The 24337-nt window shown below is 35.2% G+C and overlaps 1 protein-coding gene across 1 annotated transcript in view; it reads left to right on the forward strand.

Moving 5' to 3' along the window:
- The window catches only part of LOC136027348 (ribosome quality control complex subunit NEMF-like), a 123784-nt gene extending 99847 nt beyond the window's left edge, over positions 1-23937 (forward strand). The window contains exons 12-17 of the mRNA XM_065704505.1: positions 2670-2864; positions 9158-9411; positions 10745-10911; positions 17187-17424; positions 19447-19639; positions 23658-23937. Coding sequence (XP_065560577.1) covers positions 2670-2864; positions 9158-9411; positions 10745-10911; positions 17187-17424; positions 19447-19639; positions 23658-23856 — 1246 coding nt within the window. The 3' untranslated portion in view covers positions 23857-23937. The remainder of the gene's footprint in view (positions 1-2669; positions 2865-9157; positions 9412-10744; positions 10912-17186; positions 17425-19446; positions 19640-23657) is intronic.
- The last annotated feature ends 400 nt before the right edge of the window (positions 23938-24337 follow it).

Raw genomic sequence — 24337 nt, forward strand, 5'->3', positions numbered from 1 at the left:
CTATATATCGCCAAGAAATTTGTTGATTTCTCATTAAACGGAGCGTCAATTTTACTTCAAACTGGAATCGTGCAATGCTTTGCATCTGCTGGATTGAGTGTGTGAAAATGAAACTCATTTGAAGATTCCAATTTTAGCTTTCGAAATGTAAAATTTCCGATTCTGAGGCTGGGTGTGCATGTCATTTAAAAATTGAGAATGAGGATAGATATAAACTTAAAAATTAGCGGAAACTCCAATCGAATTTAACTTGAATTGTCATTTATCAAGCCGTAAAACTTTAATTGAAATTTGATTTGATATTTTACAATTATTTGCAGCATGTGTTTTACAAGTTTTTTATGTCAGGTGTTATGCTCTAATCGTAGGATCCCTTCTCTTTAAGGCTGGTAGAGTTAAGATGCCTTTCTCGTGGTTGCTATTGAAATCAAAAATACTAGCAATTAGGTTTTTAAACAATCACTAATGACGATTTTCTTTTTACTCTTTCAACTAATTTTAATTGGGATAAACGTATCCGTAGTATTAATAAGGGAGCAAACTCTGACACATATATATTTAAGTTGAAATTAATCCTTATTTGCCACGATTTCCATTTCCTATATGTTTCTGGGCATCATTATGTTTATTTTAGAACATGCTTGTTATGCTTGGCTCTCAAGTGATGGATTTGAGTATAATTACCAATAAGGGAGTCCTTGAAAATATTTTTAAGGAGGATCATCTACCCGCCATTGGTTTACTAAAAAGGCTAATATTGCCATAATTAAAACTAAATGAAAATTCTGAAAATATTTGAAACGCTTATTTATTTTTTCTTTTATTAGACAGTGATTCTATTTTAATTATAAATGGAAAGGATCTAGCGTACAAGAAATTATTTTCTATTAATGCTAGTAAAAGAAAATGCGATGGCAAATCACGTACATTGAGGCTTTTCTTTAAACCTCATAACACAGACAGAATACGGCTTCAAATAGCTAAAGCATAATCAGTGCTAAAATTTAATCTGATCTACTCTGGGGAGTATATATTCAGCAAAATCTAGGCGGGAACCTTAAGTGGAATTGATAAGAATGTCTCTTGAATTTACCCTTTTTCCTAATTTAGTGATCTTTGTCCTGTGTTTGTGTTTATTTTTCAATTATTCAATTTTCTTTCATTTTTCAGTTTGGTTGTTTTGAAATTCCTCTTGTCAACTTATTTTTGACCATTCTTTTCATGACGTATTATTAAGGCTTTAATTAAAAGTTTTTGGGACATTTGTTCTTTAACTATTAGCTATTACTTGTGTATTTGTTTGTTTATTTTTTGTTTTTTTTTTTTACTAAAAATGGGCCATTTGGCATGTTTGTATATTCTGGAAGTCAGTTTTGCGTATAAAATTTATTTGTCTTCCATGTTTATTTTATCTTTACAAAACAAGGGAAAAATATGGAATCAGATTACCTAACTTATTGCTCATGATAAACGATAAATTGAATGAAACTTAGTTTATTCTTAGAAATTAGGTCCTAAGGCGGAAAATAACAACATAACAGTAAATAGCTGAGAACCGATCGCTGTTCCGTACAACGTGCCTAATGGTGAAAACTTCTGTCTTCCCGTGTTTTTTCGTCACTCTCTTTATTAGCCACTGAACATTTATGAAAGCTTAAGACATTATCTTAAGACAAAAAAGCTCTTAATAGAGTTGTAACAGTGTGCGTATAACTGAATCCACGCAGGTGCAACTGAACCCCGTGCAACTAAACATTTAATTTCGTTTATGTTAAATAAAAGTCAATGTCAACTCTCTACTCGAGAAAAAATCCCTCCTGTCTACTGAAGATTTGACAGTAGGAGGTAGTGTTTGAGCAACCACAGATCCACCTTGTACCACCAAATATACAGCTCGAAAATCATTGTATGATTATGGTTCAAACAAGGTGCCGCATGCTTGCCTTTCTACGAAAAAGTTACCGAAACTTCTCCCGTTTTGGATTTTTATTTCGATATCAAGTTTCCGATGCTCACTTTAGCCCAGAGGCTTTGTCTTTCCTTGAACTTTTCTTCTACGTACTTGGGTTAGTTTATATTTATATAAACCTATTATACTTATTATTCCAGGTAAAAGTTTCTGTAGTATCCAGTATAGTTGTTGCTATTCTCAATCACGCTGTTATAAATTAAATTTGTGTTTTAGACAAAACTCTTCATAACATTTGATTCGACAATTTGGTAAGTGAGCTGTAGTATGCTCGTCTTCTTTTATTTATGGCATTCTACCAGCTGGGATGAAAAACCGTACATTTTGTCATAAAAGTGATTGTTTATGCATCGTATGTACTAGTTCTTATGTAAAGTTTGGGAGATGTAGGGGGCTTCTGTTCCATCGGAAAAATTTTAATGAGCTTTTCCAAAGATAAAACAGTCCTCATCCGCTAGTGCTCAATTTTTACCAACATTTCTTATTTTCTTTCTTTTTATTCTTTTGTTTTAAGGAGATCAGCGGAACCACGTCCCGCAATTAATCCGATACAAGCTATTAGTATTGCTGCTAGATCCCAACTCTGTTCACATTTCTATTGACGGGAATTGTGTTGGAACTCTCCTTGATGTGACTTTTTCGTTTCAAAGGTTTAGTTTGGTTAATTCTTTTTTTATGTTTAATAATCTTATTCTTTCAGTATTGCTTGGGAAGCTAAATTTATAGCCAGTTCTTGGTGGGTGTATTGGCATCAAGTCAGCAAGACGGCTCCGGCTGGTGAATATCTTACAACAGGCAGTTTTATGATCCGAGGCAAAAAGAATTTTGTCCCACCTTCACCGCTTGTTATTGGATTTGGTATCATGTTCCGATTGGAAGACTCATGTATAGAAAGGTAGCATATGCTGAATTCTTTGTCTAAATTTTAGAGCTTTTGTTAAATAACTAAATATCGCAATTTAATAAAACCCGGTATAGAAGCCCTACATACATCTGCACAAAAGGACTGCACAACTGAAAAGGATGTGGAACCCTTTGTATCAAGTAATGAGGCCTTGGCTGCTACTTTATTTATAATGGATGAATTTTTTCCCAAAATCAGCTGTAACTTCACAAATCGTCTAATTTTCATTGCAAGTAGTAACTAATTCATATAAAGATGTCATAGTCCTATTTTGAGCAAGTGATACTGTTTGACTTCTTTTTATTTTATATACAGTATTTAACCTATGTGCCTATATTTGCCGCTGAAATTTTAATACGTTTGCATTCGTTTTAATTTTTTGATGAAACTATAAAGTGGAAAAGAAAACAATTGTACCTTTTGCTTTTATGGCAATGGTGTGCCTCTTTGAAGAATAGTCTTTTCGTTTTCAAAGTTAGTGCTAACAGGCTGCGTTTAGCCCGCTACTTCAATGCTTCGTAGGGGTCGTGTTAAATCTTGTTAACATTATTGTTATATCAAAAGCCAGTCAAAATGAATTTTATTCTGAACCTCAATTTAGGTTTAAAAGTAAGCCTAATATCAAAATATTTTTTTCTTCCAAAAACACTTTCTGAGAAAGTCCTTCTTATGGCGCGGTGTCTTTAGCTTAAAACTGCGAAAAACCTATTTTTCTCTGTAGTTACATTGTGGTGTAGGTAATAACGCTGATATGCTGCTGTTACTGTCATACTTTTTTTTGGAGCAACTGAATGTCCTCTCTAGGACGTTTATATGTAGTATTTTTTAGGAAATTTCTGCTGGGAGATTCTTCTATGCAGTAGCTTGTAAATTAAGCAAAAGAACTATATATTTCTTTAAAAAACAAATTCCAAACTTTTCATGTGAACCAATAAAAGGCAGGGAAAAGCATTTTTTGAATGTTCTGCCAAAAGATCGTAACAGACAACAAAAAAAAATCAAATATTCTGCTCCTAAAAGTCTTGTCATGAGTGCTACTCTTAACCCTTTAGTAACAATGGTAGAGTTATATTTATTAAATACCCGGTAGGAAGGAGTGGCTATTATGAGGACGAAACATAATTAAGCACCCTCAGCTCAAATGCTATTTATCGTAACTTGACATATAACACAGCAGAATAAAGTCTTACAGTTATTTACCGCTATTTTTTTCCTTTCTTGATAGGAAAAGACAAATCTTACCCGGGGATGAGAAATCACGTTTTTGCTCTTCTGTAAGGATCATACTTTACTAGTTACAACCCTCGGGGGTAAGAGTGAGGACATTGGTAATTTTATCCATAAGTTCAGTAAATCATGTCTACTTACAAGCTATGTTTGTGTAACTGCTCCCTTTTTTCATTTCAACAACAAATCGTTTCCTGTTTTATGATTGTGTCGAAAAGAAGTAATTTAAAAAAAAAGAATTCTTATAACATTGCTGTCTTTCTTTATTTTTACTAAGTAGGGATCATAAGAGTGTCTACCAGGGAGGGCGTCTGCAGGATAGGAGTTCTTTAAAGGTTTTAGAAATTCGTTGTGTTATATGGTTTATCTAGACATTGTATATTACGCTGTAAAAAAATTAAAAAGTTATTCTGTAAAAAATTGTTCTCATTTTCCACTTGAAACCTATGGGGCGAGTATCTTTAGCCAAGGTGACAGGGGGACGGATTTTCAGAGGTATACGACACTTGCAAGTCACAGTTACCTTCTGCACGAAAGTGCTTTGCTTCGTTCCAAATACAGACGCATAGGCTGCCAATTACCAGGGATAATTGGTCAGGAAATTAGCATTTTTAATCTTTATGTCACGGGCGCTAGCAGGCTTTAAAGTTTCGTAGTTCGGGGATTTTTCTTATTACGAAAAGTAGCTTGCAAGGTATAACCATAAAGTGTTCACCCCCACAGGTAGGAGTTATATACTTGTGTTAAGTCTATATCGTTGTTTTCTTACATCTATATTTCCACTGCTTGCATCTCTGTCGTGAGAGTCACTTCTAATAAAAAAAGAAACTATAGAGCATGTTTGTCTTCAAAGGAAAGGGGTCACTTAATCGTTGTACATGGTCTGCATTTTATTCGTTTCCGATGCACCTAAGACTGGAAACATTTTTCTTCACGCAAGTGGTTATTTGACGATTAGAAACGATAATGCGGCTTATGCCATAAAGTTAAATAACAACAATAAAATGTTTCTGTGGGAATTTTTCTGATAGAGAACTAACTTTTTTACTGTCAAATAAATTGAAAAAAGGGATTAGTTTTTAGAGGCAAAGTATTGTAGTTTCGCTTCAACATACTTCATTTTTACAATGTGTAAAATCAATAGGGTTTGATTTCAAATTTTGGGAAAATCAACAGCATTAACGTTTATATATGATTCATTTCTCTAAATGACAACATTGCCTGGGTGTTTGGAAATGAAGATTTAACATTATATAAGAAACACAGTGTTTTTTATCAGACCGCTTTTAAGACATCCATCATCATTTTTCTTGAGATGAAATTCTTGTTAGGACCCACCATTTGAAAGGTCCAAGAGATTGACCGTAGCTGCGTTAATCGGTAGCAAAGAAACAAAACCAAAATGTTGCGCCAGCAGCATTTTTTGGTGAAGCTCATTGAAGTTTACGGCAACGCTTCATGTTAGCCAGACAGCTTAAATTTAAGTTCGATTTTATTATGTATTGCATTACTCAAAAGATTACTTCATTTATATTACTGATGTTTTTGCAGGTGTCGTTTTTAATTTATCGAGGTTATTGTACGAACATGTACATTTGTCCGGTCTGCACTATGAATTGGTGTAGCTAATAATTTAAGTCGACTTTTTTTTAATCCTGAAACTCGATGGGTTTGAGCTGGTTTTGATAGTTGATTTACAGTTTTGTTTTCAATTAAGCACAAGGAATAATCTATTTATTTTTTTTGGAGAAGGAGGAGAGTGATGGAGAGCGAAATTGTCCAATATTTTAAATATGAACTAAAGGTCTCTTTGAACTTCCATAACTTTATGTCAATATTTGTGATCGAAAACTTCTGACTTTTTGGTTAAAATAAACAGCAATATTTAAAATTTTTAAGTAGTACTTGGGACTTGTTTAAGTTGGGACATATATATTATCGCTGTATTAGTATTCAACACCTAAGAAGTTTTCAATAGCAACTTTAAAGGAAATCAATCACTTTGTGCTAAAAATGCAATAATTATCACCTTTTTGGTTTAGGGCACTTTTTTGTCGCCTGTTATTATTCTCTGAACGGTCACAAGTCAGATTCTTGAATTTAGTGACGTAATCAAGTTCCATGTGAGAAATTTGTTCTCAAATTGTTTTGTTTAGCATGGCCATCTAATTATTTACAACCGTCCTAAAGATGATTCTGGACATTTACGAATCAAATAATAGGGAACATCCATACTCTTACATAATGGGGGAGTGGGAGAGGAGGAAGGCTCAGATCCGATGGAACAACAATTATAAAAACCATAACCCTTCCACGAATCTGATTTAGACAAGGTTCAACATGCCTATTGTTAACCATAAATTTACCTATAAATGATTTGTTGATTAAAGTAGCTATTTGCATAATTTGGGATCCTCCCCCAGGAGGCTGCATACAAATATGGAGCTAAGACGATAATTCTTGTCCAATGGATAAACCAATTATTGTATAAACCAAAAAAAAATACTATATTAGGTCGAAATCAGATTCGTTCGTAAAATATGTTCTTAGTGTGTTTTGATTCGGAACAGTCATGTTATAATTTAAGACACGTCTGCAAGGGATGCTTGATCATTCATGGGTCGAAAGATATGCAGCGTCTGTATTTGTGGAAATAGGGAGGACGTGGCTTTTCCTCCAGATTCGTACTCTGGACTCTCCTATTATATCTCCTAACTGATACCTGATTAATCAGTAGTCGAAAGAGGTGAAACATTTCTACTAGACTTATAAAGTTTAGAGCCTAAGGCTATTTACATAACTTGGGGCCCTCATCCAGAATGTCTCAGGCAAGTATGTTTTAAAATATGTGTCCAAACTTCAAGTTTGATTTGTGAATGACTGTTTTTTATTGCCTCATCGGATCATCTAAGATCGTCCTCTAAAGGATCAGTGAACAGTAAAAATTGGAAAGAGTGCAACATGATTGTGCTTATGAAGTCGGGAGAGATTCTTCGGGCCTGCGTCTCCGCTTAGTCACTCCCTCCAGTTACACTACTTAAATTATCCACTAGCGTTTATGATTCAAAATACCTGCAACATGTATTTGCTTATGAAACAGAGTGGGAGGGTGGTTGTCAGAGCTCTGAATTAGTCACTAAAAGTATACAGCCCAAAGAATCGAATTAAATCAAATAGTCGTGGGCATCAAGCCATGGCCAATTGTAGAAAAAGCCAAGACACTCTATTCGGCGATTCAGAGATACAACGCTTTCTTTGAAACATCTACATGTTGTATTTTAACTTGGAACGATCATCGGATCGTTTAAATTCATTTCCTAAATTATCTTTGGGTCTTCATTATTCGAAAAAAGAGCAATATATCCACAATATTAAAATTTTGAGTTTTTGGCCCTACTTTGTGCCCTCTAGTAATACTTAACTATTTCTATAACTAAATAACCCCTTAACTATTACGGTCTGAAAAAGGTGCAAGATGGTACGGGAGAGTTTGTTTGAATCCCCAACCTGGCCTCATGTGTTCCAGTTGTACAACCCAAAAATTATACTATTAAAAAAATTCTTGGATTCGGTAGAAACTCATGATCAAGCACTGTGTGAGCCATTTACAATTAATTTATTTCCTGCAGAAATAGAAATCTGATAATCTGAGGCAATGTACATTGATCAGTCGGGAGTTGTAAAAATCGTAAGATGTCTAAAGTTTTGAGCTTAGGGAGGCGGGAGGTCCAGACAGCTTAGTTTTTAGGGTCCTGAACTTGTATAAAACAAATTTTAGTACAAAACTGGATTTCACTCAGTCCTGCCAAAATTTATCTATTATATTTTTGCTGTAAAATAAGCCATTTGCATAATTTGGGTCCGTTTTCCCTAGGGGACCCATACAAAATGCAGGCTCCAGTGCCTTATAATTATGTAAATTAAAATCTTTGCACACCATGATTTCGGCGAGATATTACATATCTAACTTTCTACTAAAATAAATTTATAAATCTTTTGTTTTCGGGATATTCGCGTAAACTGGGGTCTTACCGCTTAGATCATGCGGCAAATGGATCATGTTACCATCGAAGTCAAATTTTTTACTCCATTTTTTTAATCGTTCTTACATTTTGGGGGTACCTGAGGGCACAAAAAGGTTGAAAGATTGGTTAACTATCTTCTATTTGGTGTCTTAAAAGGAAATGATCATTCGGATTATACGAACGAGTGAGTCCTCCAAAATATTTCTACCATAATCTTTTCTGTTTGATGAGGCTTTGGGAATTTAAGCACATGGGAGATACGCAGCTGTTTACAAGGTCAACGCTGTTCGGCTGCTTGTGATACATAAGGATTTCATCCAATTGCCAGTCTGGCATCAAAAATGCGCTACGGCTGCAAACTTTTCGTGTTACAGTTCTAAGGTGGTTTTAACAATTGTTTTCGAAAATTTACCCACAAATTCCTTGTTTAATTGGTATGTTAACATTATTTGGGGCCCTTGCCCCTGGGTTTCTATCAGATACACATTTTTTTGGCATTCTGACCTCCCTTATTTTAGAAATTATTTTGATACGAGGGTATTTAGAGCTATGGGCGTGTCTAGGGGTATAAAGGGTATTTAAAGAATCATAGCTGGTTTCTATCCAGATTTGGTACTAAAAATATCTCTAAGACTTCATTTGCTAACGAATAAGTCCTTCTTAAATTTCAAAGAATATTTATAATATAGGCTACAATTAAGCTGAAAAATACCATCTATAGGAGACAGGTCGCTCTGTACTATTACGTTGGGTATGACTGTTATGGGGCCACGAGGTGTAAAAAAAAGACGAATTTTTAACATGTCCAGTGTATTTTATTTGAGATTTTGTGGTTTATAAATTACAAAATAGGTTCGTAAAATGCTGATTTCTGTAATGAGGTTTTGACAATACAGTCTTAATTGTTTTTCGACGTTGTCTTCGAATTGAGATGGTATTGGTTTTCCTTGTTCTTTACAGTTTTTGCATTGTAATTGTAGCATTGCTCTTCGCGATGTGGCTGTGATTGATTAAGGAAAATTTTCTTTTTAGGCATCGCCAAGATTGGAAGATTCAAAAGGAAGAACAAACCGATAGTAAAAATACTCAGGTTGAGGCAGATGAGGAAGTTGCCCTTTCCGAAAGTGAAGATGAAGAAAAAGAGAAAAGTACCTTTCCAGACACAGTTGTCAGATTAAATGAATCTGAGGTTGTCCATCAAATAAAAGGGGAAGACAATAATGATGTTCAAGTTACCATTATTGGGCAACTTTTGAATGAGCCAAAAAAATCTGCCGTGGAAATAAGTAAGTTTATCTGTTTATAGGTGCAACGGTCTTGGGGTATATTGCTCCTATGCCTTGTTCACTAGTTGCAGCTATTAGTGATGAATCGTCCAACCATCTTTTGACCGTCCGAAATCATGATACATTAAGTGAAGCGGAAAAGTTGGAGTGAATGCAGATTGTGGGTAAAATATTTGCACAATATCGTGTAATTACTTTCCAAAGATTTGAATCGAGATGAACATGGCCAATACATGGCGTTTTTGAACAGCGGCTAAATATAAAAAGAGAAGAAAAAAAACAACGTGTTTTTTAGAATATATTTTGTGGTTTTAGGCACATTTGGAAATGTTCAAATGTATGTCTAGTTCTTTCATTGACTCCAATTCTAAATCTTATAATTCTTTGAGCCTTTGCTTGAAGGTACCAGCAGACAGTTTTGATACCTGAGAGAGGTATCTCTCATTCAGAGGTATCTATACTCTATTTAAGGGCCGTATAAACCAGATATTCTGAAATATTGTATAGTTTGGGGGAAAATTTTATTTGTTCATTCATTAATTAGTGTTAAAACTATTTAAAGTGAGCCAACAAGCAAAATCTTAACAAAAGCAAACAAAAGCTGCAAAGCTTAAGTGATTCAAATATTTAAATTCTGTGTTTTGATAAAGAAGAAAGGAAGAACACTTAAAAAACACTTAAAGGAAGAATCACTAAAATCGCTCAATACACTACAAGAGAAAAAAAAAGAAAACGCTTAAAGTTAGTTTCTCATGAGACAATAAGTATTGACAGCAAAGAGGGAAAAGGGTCTAAAGATTTAACTGAATTAACACGAGAATGAAAGAAATCAATATTAGATCAAGTTTCTAATTTCTAATAGTAGTGTACTAAGTGTCCTGATGAATAATTTGAAATACAAATATCTTTCTGTGGAGGGTCGCTTTTTGTCTAGCCTCTCTCTGGCCTTTGTAGTTTCTTTTCTGTTTTTTTTTGTCCCTATTTCTCCATATTATTATTATTGAGCAATTAATAATGTTTTGTCGGCGTGCTTGGCCAACATTTCCTTGGGTATCATGAAATTTCACTTGGAGAGAATCGAATGGTTCAAACATACATTTTTAGGTTGATTTTTTTTCAAATTTTGTTCATATTTATATCTTAAAATTTTAGCCCCCCCCCCCCACCACCCACCTACTAAATACGACTGGAGTATACGTTTCTTAATTCCATGAAGGAAAAATCGCCCGGGACTTTCTTTTCTTTTTGTCGTTTGCCTAAGTTAATTGGTAAGTAAATTTCATACTTCAGAATGATAAATATTGTAAATTGTTCGTATTTTGTCCTGTTTTAGAAACGGCTTCACAGAAACCACCCCAGTCATCGAAAAAGCTAGAAGAGGGTAATTTAAATAAGCAGGGACCATCAAAGAGAGGGCAGCATGGGAAGATAAAGAAAATGAAAGAAAAATATAGGGATCAAGATGAGGACGAAAGGGCACTTCGAATGCAGCTATTGCAGGTAAATCTCTTAAGATTCATATTTTACTGTTTTAAAGATGAAATTGTAGTTGTGAAAAAGCTGTTAAGATAAACTTCAAGGTAATAGTATAATGTTTATTAGAGAAGTTTTATGGATGAGACAGAAGAGCTTGCACATAAAAGGCATTTTCTACACGGCATTCCAGGAGAAATCTGAATTGTCGTCGGTGATGTGTGATCAGCGTAATGGAACTACTCGTAAGGAAAAGATTTTTTCTAATAAAACGCTGACTGTAGTGCCAGTTTGGTGTCAACCATAAAAATTGTATGTCCAAAAAATCACATGTTGAAAAAAATTCAAAATCATACCGACAACAATCCGAGGAGAATTGGGAATGAAAAGAGACGAGTCAACTATAACAAGCATAGTCAGCACAGTAGCGCTTCCTATGATTTTGTGACCAAAAGCCAAACAGAATCGAGCCTTAATTTTCAAAACCAGATTAGAGAAACTAAAAATTAGATAATTTAAATATGACAGATATCGGATTTTCATTTTTGGATATCCTTCGAGTTTAATTTCATAACGGAAAAATTACAATTGAAAGAAGAATTTTTTTCAACTTTTTTGCTTCTGATACGACATTTTATTAAATAATTTAGATATCATGTTAGGTATACAAAGGAGATAATAAACCTACCCTTGGCTTCGGTAAGAAAGTTTCAAAATTTAAATAAAACGATTGTATGTATTTTAATAAAACGATGGGTGTTCAAAGTAGTAGAAAGACGAAACAAATGAATTAGAAATTAGCAAATACTACCAGAGGTTTTGTTTTTAAGGGGATTTACATTGCAGTATCTCTCATTCTTCTTCTCTGATACTTTTTCTATGTCTTCGTCTTTACTAAGGAAGAGGGTCGGGCTTGAAGCCAACCTTAACTTGTATGTATTTAAATTTCTAATGTTATATGTTAAAATTACCACTGCGGCATCACAATAAACCATAAAGAGAAAAATAGGTAATTTTAAGTAGCTTTCTTTAAACTATCCTCAGATGATTGTCTTGAGGGATCTGGGGTTAGATTTTAGATTAATCAGGCTTCCAGTCGAAGGCAAGGAACAACTAAAAAAAAGTGTGATATTTCTAGTTTAGTATGTCTAATTGTGTTGCGAGAGCAACACTTTGGTTTGTTGTGGTTTCTTTTTTTTCCTAGCCCCCCCAATTTCAGCTTATTCCTAGGAAGTGGTAAGGTTCTAACCTCTGCGGTTTTTACGGAAAGTGTGGACCTTAGGCCGGATTGATGAATATGACTTTGCATTTTGGAAAGCTTCGTAGAACTCTTGCCTGGGGCCAAAAAGGATGGTTTTTGCTTTTGTTTCTACCAATTCGTGATTTCAGCTGAGTTTATCATTCGCTTTTTCGCACTTGGGATTGCAGTAGAGAAATGCTATCAAATGTACCTCTTAAACTTTAAGAGCTCTCTCATTGCCAAAGAAATTAGAGCTTATCCTTGCTCCTTTCTAAGTGGTGACGTTAGAAACTTGACCTACGTCAAAAAAGTCAACTTTTGAACTGAGACAGATAGATTTTTTTGACGGCAGTCGATAGCTCTTAATGAGCTGATCAAAGCATAAATCATCCATTTTTTGGTTGAAATATTTCTTCATGAGATATACCAATTTGAAAGTTTAAAGGAGTTGACAACTTCAGTAGTAAGGTCCACACTAAAAAAAAAATAGGCCGACACAGAAAAGGTATCAGATGTGCCTCTTAAACTTTAAAATTTCTCTCATTGCTAAATAAATTAGAGTTTATACTTTGCTCCTTTCTAAATGATGACGTTAGAAACTTGGCCTACGGCAAAAAAGTCAACTTTTCAACTAAGACAGATCGATTTTTTTTTTTCGACGGCGGTCGATAGCTCTTGATGAGCTGATCAAAGTATATGTCATCCATTTTTTGTTAGAAACATTCCTTCATGAGATATACCAGTTTGAAAGTTTAAAGGGGTTGACAACTTAAGTAGTGAGTGAAAGACTGACACCAAAAATAGGCCGATACCAATTGTGGGACATATAGGGGAGTTTTAGGCGACTGTCGGCTGTTAGCTCATAATCATCTTCGGCAGTGAGGGGTTCACAATTTTAGCTAGTTGGTGTATCTATTATTTGTTTCCGGTGTATTTGATTGTAAGACCAATTTTGTTCCAGTGTTAAGACATGCTGGGGACTTTTAAGTAATAATCGGATCATCTTCAGCGATGAGGGGTTTGAAACTTTTGCGAGTTGGTGTACCTAGTATTTATTTTAAGATCCTTACAGGTTAACATCTTCAGTATTTGCGAGGAAACAAAGCCAAAGTGTTGCTCTCGCAACACTTTATTTGGCGAAGCCGAACAAAGGTTGCCGTAACCTTATTTGGCGAAGTCGAACAAAGGTTCTTCAACACCTCACGTTGCCCATGCAGCGTAGATATAGTTTATAACCGTCATAACGTTTAGAAGACACTAGCCGACAAGGAGTTAATTTATTATCTATTTGAATATTTGAACTTGCGAAGAAAGTATTGTATAGACTTTTATTGGATACTAGCTTACCCGTCGCCCGTAAAAGAAAGAAATTCAAGGGAATGTCCTCCACGCAGGAAACTCCACCTCTATGAAAAATTCCTCCCTGCGTATTAATAGCTTTAAAATTAAAAGTATTTAAGAAATTCCCCCATGGACAATTCTCTCCTAGAAAAATCCTTCTCGCAGAAAATTACCTCGTATAAAGTTACCCCCTGCAAGAACCCTCTATCCCTCGAAAATCCCCCCTTCGATTTGTAATTGAGTCCATAAATTGGAAAACAAAATAATGCACTGATTCGTAAACACGAACGTCGATGTTTTTAAACGTCATGTTTTTTCATAATTAAGTTTCAGAAATTCAAAGAAAATCTCCCCCCCCCCCGCCTCGACAGTTACCCTTCATTAGGGAATCGAATTTTATTAACGTCATGCTTTCCATAATAGAGCTAATCCCAGCTTGAACTTAGTCATCCTTTACCCAACATTTATATAAATTACCCATTTAATTTGTTGGATTTCATATGCCAAGAGTTGAAAAAGATATGCAAATAAAATTCATTTTAACATGGAAATTCTCCCCTGTCAGAAAATTCCTCATGAGGAAATTTCCTTTGGAAAATTTGACAAGAAAGAACTGTCAAGTATTTGTGTCGAATGGTATCTAATTTCAGTCAGCACATAAAGTATTAAATGGATTTGGTGTAGGGCAGAAGAAAACTTATGCCTAAAACTCTCCCAAAGTTCTTCGCAACCGGATAAACAATTTTTTTTTCTTTAAGTTAGCTAGGCTACTTCATCAAAAACGTGACTGGGTAACGATTTGCTTTTTTTTATGTCAACACAAAAAGTTCCATTACTTATATGCAATCGCATTTTATGTTAAGGTAAAATTCTCAACATAGATGATTATTTCTATGCTCTGTTCCTGCTAATTCTACCTCTCTTTTTTTGTTCTTAAAAGACTAAACGGGCTTAAAAATGTAGTTACTGAAATTTACTGTGGGATCCTAGCCCAACTATTTTGCGGTAAGTTTATTTATTCCAAGTCACCACCAGCTCAACAGAATCCGGTATCATTTCATTTGAATTGTATTAGATTTGGTATTTGAGGACTATCCCATTGAGACAACATAATATTGCCTTAATAGCTATTTTTGTAATTTTTATGACACTTGGTATTAACCAAGTGACATATAGTGATCGCAAATTCTGTCGGTCTGTCTGTCTGTTGGTCTGTCTGTCCTGATTTTGCTACTTTAGGCACTTCCAGGTAAGCTAGGTCAATGAAGTTTGGCAGGCGTATCAGGGACCGGACCAGATTAAATTAGGAATAGTCGTTTTCCCGATTTGACCATCTGGGGGGGGAGTGGGGGGCCGATTAAGTCGAAAGAACAGAAAAATGAAGTATTTTTAACTTACGAACGGGAAATGGGATCTTAATGAAGTTTGATGTTTGGAAGGATATAGTGTCTCAAAGCTCTTATCTTAAATTCCGACCAGATTCGGTGACATTGGGGGAAGTCGGAAGGGGGGAACCTAAAATCTTGGAAAACGCTTAGAGTGGAGGGATCGGGATGAAACTTGGTGGGAAAAATAAGCAGAAGTCTTAGATACGTGATTTACATAATTGGAACGGATCCACTCTATTGGGGGAAGGGGGTTAATTCTGAAAAATTAGAAAAAATGACGTATTTTTAACTTACGAAGGAGTGATCGGATCTTCATGAAACTTCATATTTAGAAGGACCTCGTAACTCAAATCTCTTATTTTATATCTCAACCGGATCCAGCGTCATTGGGGGTAATAATACTAAATACGTGAGTGACATAATCGGAACGAATCTGCTCTGTTTGGAGTAGTTTGGGGGGGGGAGGGTTAATTCTGACAAATTAGAAAAAATGAGGTATTTTTAACTTACGAAGGAGTGATCGGATCTTGATGAAATTTGAAGTTTTGGAGGGATATCGTGTCTCAGAAATCTTATTTTAAATCCCCAATGGATCTGGTGACATTGGGAAGAATTGGTGGGGGGGGGCCTAAAATCTTGGAAAACGCTTAGAGGGAGGGATGGGGATGAAACTTGGTCGGAAAAATAAGCACAAGTCCTAGATACGTGATTGACATAACCGGAACGAATCCTCTCTCTTCGGGGGATTTTGGGGGGGGGGGAGGGTTAATTCTGAAAAATTAGAAAAAATGAGGTATTTTTAACTTACGAAGGAGCGATCGGATCTTAATGAAATTTGATGTCTGGAAGCATATCGTGTCTCGGAGCTCTTATTTTAAATCCCTACCGGATCCGATGACATTGGGGGGGGTTGGTGGGGGGAGACTAAAATCTTGGAAAACACTTAGAGTAGAACGATCAGGATGAAACTTGGTGGTAAAAATAATCTTAAGTCCTAGATACGTGATTTACATAACCGGAACGGGTCCGCTCTCTTCGGGGGATTTGGGGGGAGGAGGGTTAATTCTGAAAAATTAAAAAAAATGAGGTATTTTCAACTTACGGAGGAGTGACCGGATCTTAATGAAATTTGATGTTTGGAAGGTTATCGTGTCTCGGAGCTCTTATTTTAAATCCCGACCTGATCCGGTGAAAGGGAAGTTGGGGGGGGACCTAAAATCTTGGAAAACACTTGGAGTGGAGGGACCGGGGTGAAGCTAGGTAGGAAAAATAAGCACAAGTCCTTGATACGGGAAGAACATAACCCGAACGGATCTGCTCTCCTTGGGGGAGTTGGGGGGAGGGTTAATTCTAAAAAATAGAAAAAATGAGGTATTTTTAACTTACGAAAGAGTGATCGTATTTTCATAAAATTCCATATTTAGAAGGACCTCGAAACTCAGATCTCTTATTTTAAATCCCGACCGGATCCAGTGTCATTAGGGGGGGAATCTTGGAAAACGCTTAAAGCGGAGAGATCAGGATGAAACTTGGTGGAAAAAATAAGCACAAGTCCAAGATAGGTGACTGACATAACCGGACCAGATCCGCTCTCTTTGGTGGAGTTGGGGGGGGGGGGGGGTAATTCGGAAAAATTAGAAAAAAAGAGGTATTTGTAACTTACGAACGGGTGATCAGATCTTAATGAAATTTGATATCTAGAAGGGTCTTGTGCTTTAGAGCTCTCATTTTAAATCCCGACCAGATCCAGTGACATTGATGGGAGTTGGACAGGGAAACCGGAATTCTTGGAAAACGTGAAAAATGAGGTATCTTACGAATGGGTGATCGGGTGGTGGGATGATCGGGTAAATGGGTATCTTACGAATGGATGATGAATTTTGATATTTAGAAGGACCCCGTGACTCAGAGCTCTTATTTTAAATCCCAACCCGAAATCATTAAGCCTCTGATTTTCCTTTTAAAGCAATCTTTTGATTTTTAGAATTTTGCTAGAGCTCATACTATATGAGTTCTTGGCTCTTGGCTCTTCCGACTTCGTCACAAGTGCCATATGAGCTCTTAGCTCTTTTTTGAATAAAATCTGTAACTATACAAATATTGGCTAGCTTTAGTTTGTCGGCGAAACATTTATGATCTGCTAACACAAAAACACTACAAACTTGGCCTCACTTTAAAAAAATAACTAATGTAGACTCAAGGATAAAATGGGGGGTTGAAAAACAAAACATAATAATCATCTTTTTGTAATGACCAATGAATCCATCCAATACAGGTTGCTCTTTCGAAAAAGCTGTTTAGTTGCTGCTAGTTTGAGGAAATTTTTCTTTCAGTCTTCCGGAGCTCAAAAAGAAAAGAAGAAAAAGGATGCAAAGAAGAAGAAGCAGGAACAAATCCAATCTAAAAGCCAACCTTTCAGCAAGCAAGTGACTGTGGGCCTTGCTGAGATTAAAGAGGATATTGAGACTCAGAGAGAAGAATTACTTCAGAAAACAGAAGTAAATATAACAAATGAAAAAATGGAAAATCGTGAAATGAAAAACACGCTTGAGATGCCTGATCAGGTTGTTGGTAAGGCACAATTTTCCTAAGAATAAAAAAATCTTCCACGCCAGTCGCAAAGAAAGCCTTCTTATAGTTTTGTAAAATTATAGTCAATGTAATGGGACGTATGTTGTTAAAACTAGGATAAGTTCATCACTTTGTGACAGGTGTTATACCAACATGTTTACATTAATTTCAGATTTTACATAAGTAGGGGTACTTGGAACGGATTAAAATTTTGTAATTTGGTTCAAAACATTTGCTAAAGGTTTCTCAGTTATGTCTGAGAAGGTTTCAGTTCAATGGATTGGGGATTCTGAAGGCCAAGTTCTTGATTCTCTAATCTTTTAGGTTTATTAAAACAACAGAATGAATTAATAACATCAGACGGAATAAAGTGAAAGAGGTATATGTAAAAAATAATTGTTTTCTTATTGAAAACGGGAACAGAGCAACTTAATTTGAGTGCTGTTCAAGGTCCGTCTTAAAGCGGAAAATATAGTATCTCTATTACCACACATCGATAATGAAGCAGGGTAAGCAGGAATAAGCCTTTTATAATATGGGTACTGCTGTCATCATTAGGACCTTCATGCTTCCGTAAAATGTACTTTGATAAAATATAAAATGAAAGGAACATATGCAAGATTTTCCAAATTTAAGTCCTGCATTCTGCTTCGAATCGTTAATCCTCTGCTCAGAGGGTCAGATATAAAGTTCATTTACAGGGAAACTTAAGGGTTATTAGCACCCTTTTACTTGGGGTGGCTAATTGTCTTTTTAAATTATCATTGGGCTTTGGCTCGATTTTGTAATAATATTTCGTATTTGAAAATCACTTCATTTGTTACATGTTTATGCACATACATATGTTTTTTGTTTAAATTCAGCATTGTAGACATAAGTGAAACCTATGAAAAACGACGTGTTTCGATTCTAGCTATAAACAGGTAATCGATGTTGGAATTAAAGATCAGACGAGCTTACACTCAGTTTTCCAGGACTAATAGTGTAATACGATTGCCGAGTAAAAATTAAAGCAACAGAAAAGAATAAAAGAAGGCTGTCAGAATGGCATTGATTAGGGAGACAATATTAATGATTTGAAGTTGATCAAGAAAATAATATTCAGAAAAGTGTAATTCAAATAGCTTCTTCCCAGGACAGACACGTACCCAAATTTTTTTTTACTTGAGGTGAGAGAGAGGCAAAACAAAATTTTGGGACGGGGGAGGGAATAATGAAATTGTTAATTTGAATAAGAATTGCCCATAAACCCAAGAAAATTTAGAATTGAGAGGGCCCCAGCCCCCTGTTCATGTTTGTACCCCAGGATAAGACACCTTTCGAAAAATTTAGCGGAAAGTCTGTTCTCTTGCAGAGATGAATTATGAAATGAAGTTGTATCGGCTAAAGAAGTATCTTCCTATAATGACGAATTGTTAATATTTGGCAATTTGCTGGCTATATAGCACATTTTCGATATTTAAGGGTCATGGCTTTATAGTATTGCTGCTTGTATCATAATAATTAAGCCTTTGGTATCGCAATGGATTGATCTCTTCTTAGTAATAGGTGGCCCGGGGTTCGATGTCAGCTGTCGCTAGGTTGTGATGGCAGGCTTGCTGCCTGTACCAGTAAAAAAAAAAGACCCGGCAGCTGAAACTATAACAATTGTGGTCCCCCTCCCCTATGTGCTATCAATGTCTTTTTAGGATCCTACCGCCCTTTCATTCATTACCTATTAATTACCAGCTTATACTCGTCTCCCTCCTATTCTTTGTCGGATCTTATCTCTATCACAAATTTTTTCAGCATTGTTGCAATATTAAGATGTTTCTGATTTTTATTCAATATTATTATCGTCTAATTTTTACCTTGCTCCTATCATTGTATAATGTAGAGTGTGACGATCAGATTTTTTTTTCCTTTTTTTAACCTAGTCCTCGTTGAGTGATTACATGCGAAACTTTGCTTTTTAATTTTTTAAGTAGGTGACAAGAACTATTTAGTTAGAACTCATTGACAGTTTTAAAGGTTGGGTTTCAGTTTCAGAAGAAAAAGGTTCTAAACCAGAGAAATCTGTTGTGAAGCCCGATACAGACGATGAAGAAGAAGGGGAGGAAAAAGCGAAGAGTGAATCCGACGATGTTTTCAAACTCACTGGTCAACCTTCGGAAGAAGATGAGCTTTTATTTGCTGTGCCGATTGTTACAGCCTATTCCGCACTTTCCAATTTCAAGTATGTTCTCTTCTCCATCCTTATAACTTTTTCAACATTTTTTTCTTGATAAAATGTTGAAATTAGTGGTCTTATTAAATGGACTCGGAACAATTGCTTAACCAGGTGACTAAGATATACTTGCTAAGTTAAATACCCTTTTTCTAAGTATATCTAATAATTTCTTTCATGGAAGCTACACACTCAGGCAAGAAAGTATAAGCTTGTTGTTATTAATTATGATTAAATGTCGATGGTTTACATTACCTATTATCACGAAACTAGTTTTCATACTTTTTGCTGTTCTTTATTGGCAGTGAAAAAAAAGCGCTTATTGTCTAAAATACGTGAATACATCTATGGATAGCCCAACTTCCTCATAATGAATCTCGGAATTCAGGCCATATAGATACATTTTCGAAAAAACAGACGATTTAAAAGAGAGTTAAGTTTTAAAACGTCTTTTTGTCATCATACTTTAAGTAACTTAGTTCCTGAATAATTTATGTTGTTCAGTTTTTTCATCTGAAAGTAAGGAGCAACATTAAGACTTAAAACGATCAGAAGTTATTTCGTATATGAGGGGGGGAGGTCCCCTTCACAACCCTCGCTCTTCACACTAAAGTCTTAAAAACACTTTTCATTTAGTTTCAACCACACTTGTGTTTGAGCAGTGTTTCTTAAAGAGCTTTGACAAAAAGCTTTATAAAAAAAGCGAGGGCTGAGGAAGGGGCAAAACCATCATATACGGAATAATTTATGTTCGTTTCAAGTTTTAATGCTGCTCCTTAGTTTCAGTTGAAAACCTTGTTTTATTTATTTAATTTCTAGCGGTTTTTCGAATCATACCAGGAATCCCCTTCCTCACTCCCTCAGTGTAAAATTTCCCCCTGGAAATTCTCCATTGAAACTTTTATCCCCACGGAAAATTCTCCCCGTGACCCTCCCCCTCACAAGAAGTTTCTCCCCTAAAAGTTTTTCTCCCAGTAATAAACACTATATGTGAGCAAAGACCTCATTACTTAACTTACTGCCCTCTCTCCAGGAACTACAGGGGGTTGTCAACCACAAAGTTATAGGTATTGAATCTTATAATTATTCTAGAACAAATATCAATCTAAAATTTTTTATCTAATTTCTTTGGGTGAAAAGGGGTGTGGAAGGGGAGCCTGCCCTTAAATCTTTTTGGTCACTTCAAAATGGCACTAGAACCTTTGACTTCCGTTCAAATTAACCCTCTATCGATCTTCTAGGGCCATTGGTTAGATATGATCAACCATGAAAAAAATAAAATAAACACGCATCCATGATCTTTCTTCTAGCATAAATACAAAATTCCACATTTTTGTAGATAGGAGGTTGAAACCTCTACAGTAGGGTTCTCGGATACGCAGAATCGGACGTGGGTTTATTAAGATCGTTGTGCATTTTGTGGGTGTTTCCCCCCTTTTTCGAAAACCAGGCAAATTTCTCAGCCTCGTTGCTTTTGATCAGCATAAAAAGCTAATCCTTTTGATGCATCTGTTATTATCAAAATTCTATTTTTAGAGTTTCGGTTACTACTAGGCCGAGTCGCTCCACACTTCGTTAGCAAGTAACAGTTGGTTGGCACGAACTATTTGATTATTAAGTCTTCTCTAATCTTCCCAAGCTTTTAATTATTTATTCTTTTTCTTTGAAAAGTCATTTGTCTTTAAGGCAGTAATGTGTGATTTAAAAATGAAATGTTGGGAATATAAAATAAGCCAAGAATGTTTAGTATTTTTGGTAGTTTTTTTCTTTTTTTAATTCTTCAATTAATTATCAACCTACTGATTGCCACTCAAGATTTAGTTCGAACATTCTCTGCAAATTGGTTTTTTCTTCTTCTTTCTAGTCCAAGTCATCTCTTATAAACGCAATCTTATTGGAAGCATGAAACTCCTTACTGTTGCCTTAGCATGTTTCTTTCTGTTCAGGCCACAGAGAAAGGGTGTTTTAATGATTATGATAAAAATTATCAGAAATTGGATTATTCCAATATCAATTTATTATTCAAACCGTGGAAAATATACACGTTTGTTTGATAAGAAAACGCAAACGCTGAAGGAAAATGTAAAAAATGGCTTGGATCATTGGTGAATTCCTTGAGTTTTTACCTTCAACAGACGATTTTCCATACTGAACATCAAAATAGATAGTATTAGTTTATTTGTACAAGAAGTTATTGGCGTTTCTGCTCTTCTGCTATTGTATTGTATTCAGGCATCCTTTTTTTTTTAGTTTGCACACTTGCCAAGTAGCAACGCTAAAAAAAAGGTGGTTTGGCTTCCCTCAACGGCAGTTATGCAACATTTCGCTGGTCTTCAAAACGAAAGATTGTATGTCCTTCTTTTTAGAATGAGAGAAACATTTCTCTAGTTTACCTTGTATACTGATAACATTTGTAGACGTATTTACTTCTTCTAAGGTGACCGGCAAAGATCGGAAACGGATATTACGGTACCTCTCACTCAGAGATTACCAACGTTATTTTATACATGCCAAAAAAGTTGCATCTTTACTTGAATGCAAACTGTAGTCTCTTTTTCCGATCCTCGGACTAAAATAAAAAGCCCAATGTCCTTATTTTTGCTCTCGTATATAACTACAATATATACTTTAAAAATTATACAACTGTTCTTTTCAGGAATGCCTACATATCGAATCTTGACTCTAGGAGATCTAGCTATCCCCTTGAGATCCCAGTAAAATTGATGAAAGACCACTGAGATTTAATAAGCTGGCCATCAACGGCCATTTTAATAGATGTCTTCTTGATGGCGTCTTTCCATGTCTTTCTAAACGTCTTTTATATCTCCGATTCCTACAATAAGTGCTCTAAGCAATCTTAGGCACCTTGTGCCCATTTCAAATACCAGCTCATTCCAAGGTTTTATTTATTTTTTTATTATTTTTTTATATTATTTTTTCTTCTCGTTGATCTCTACCAAGATATAAAAGATAATGTTAGCCCAAATCAGTCACAATTCTAAATCATTCAGAGACTTAGGGATCTTACACCACTGCTATTTCAAAATGCCGTGACTATCTGGATTACTCAATTGTCCTTGATGAATCTAGAACACTTTGTACCCAGATGATCGTAATGAGAGGGCTCATCAAAATTACTTTCAGTTTACAGATAACTTTACAGTTGAAGTAGATAAAAAAGTACCCTTACTACAGGACTTCGTGTTGACTCCTTCATTTAAGACACTGGAACATACGCTTGATAAAGTGATGCTTAGTCTAACCAGGAAAAAATTTCCCTTATTTCAATTTCCTTCCTTAAAATATATTTATAACTGACTGCAATGACTCAGGTGTGTGCATCAAAGACTCTATAAAGCTGTTAGTTGTTAGGTAGCTGTGGTTAGACAGTGACCATGACTTTAATTCTCGTGTATCTAAATACTTACCTTAAAATATTTTGTATCCCAAAGACTAGTAAGAAACAATTATTATTCTTATGTCCCGCCCTGACTTGAATACGATTGTCCCGTCGAAGATTCTAAATGAATTCTGTCTATTTCACCAATCTACCGATCGTTCCTGCTTCAATTATAATAAAAGTAAGTTATAGCTTTTATGCGTTTTTATTCCATCTATTTTTTCGTTTTAAAAATCCGATAAGAAACACTAATATAGTGTTTTTGAAATAAAAAGCTTTAATCAGAAAAATACTTAGAATATCCTGAATATTATTATATGAATTTCCTTCCTATGTAGGGAAAGCAAGGGTGGGGGAGGGGCAGTGCTTGCCTGTGGTACTTTAAAATTATAAATGAAAGTTTAACGTTCAAATATACGGTCTGGTCTTCTTTAATTAAAGTCGTGATACTTATTCGTTGATTATATTCTCGAAATATATTGCATCGTAACGTTTAGCTATCTTATCTATTCTTTTGTTTTTGTTGTTTGTTCGTTTTAGCTTATAATTTTTGAATACTCCTGTCTTTTTTCCAATTGTATTAGAACCTATTATTTCTTTTTCTCTAATTCTTTCATTTATTTATAGGTACAAAGTTAAAGTAATACCAGGAACATCAAAAAGGGGCAAAGCAGCCAAAGCAGCTCTTCAGATGTTTACAATGGATAAAACTGCTTCACAACGAGAAAAAGATCTTTTGAAAAGTTTAAAGGATCAAGATGTGGCTAGGAATTTACCAGGAAAGGTTAAAATACTTGCTCAAAACTTGAACAGAATGAAAAAGTAAAGACTCCCAGTGGAACGAATGTGATATAAAAAAAGTGTAATTTCAGATAATATTAAGACAATAAAATATTCTAAGATAAAAGTGCGTATATGTTCTTTTATTATCCCGAGATATCATGGCTCAAAGTTCACTGCGATTTTTGCCCCTTTTAGGCTAACTTTGTTCTCTGATTGCCTTTTCTGCAGACTGTCCACGGTTACAATGGTATAAGATGAGGTTTAGATCACTTTTAATTGTCAATGGCACTGTGTGTCTTTAGCAACACAACATATATCAGTTGCTCAGGTGCCAGTCGATAAAGAAGGAAAAAAGCAAAGAAGATTGGCAAGTAATTTTGATTTTAACGCATCAATCATCTGGCGGGGTAAGTCACCAAGGATTTTTTAGTGTTTCCTTATCGGCTTGAGTGAAATAAATGTTCCTAAAGAAAATGTTAGTAAGCTCTAAGTACAATTGGGCTTATAGCATGCATTTAATGTTC

The sequence above is a fragment of the Artemia franciscana genome, chromosome 5, assembly GCF_032884065.1.
Source record: "Artemia franciscana chromosome 5, ASM3288406v1, whole genome shotgun sequence".
NCBI lineage: Eukaryota > Metazoa > Arthropoda > Branchiopoda > Anostraca > Artemiidae > Artemia > Artemia franciscana.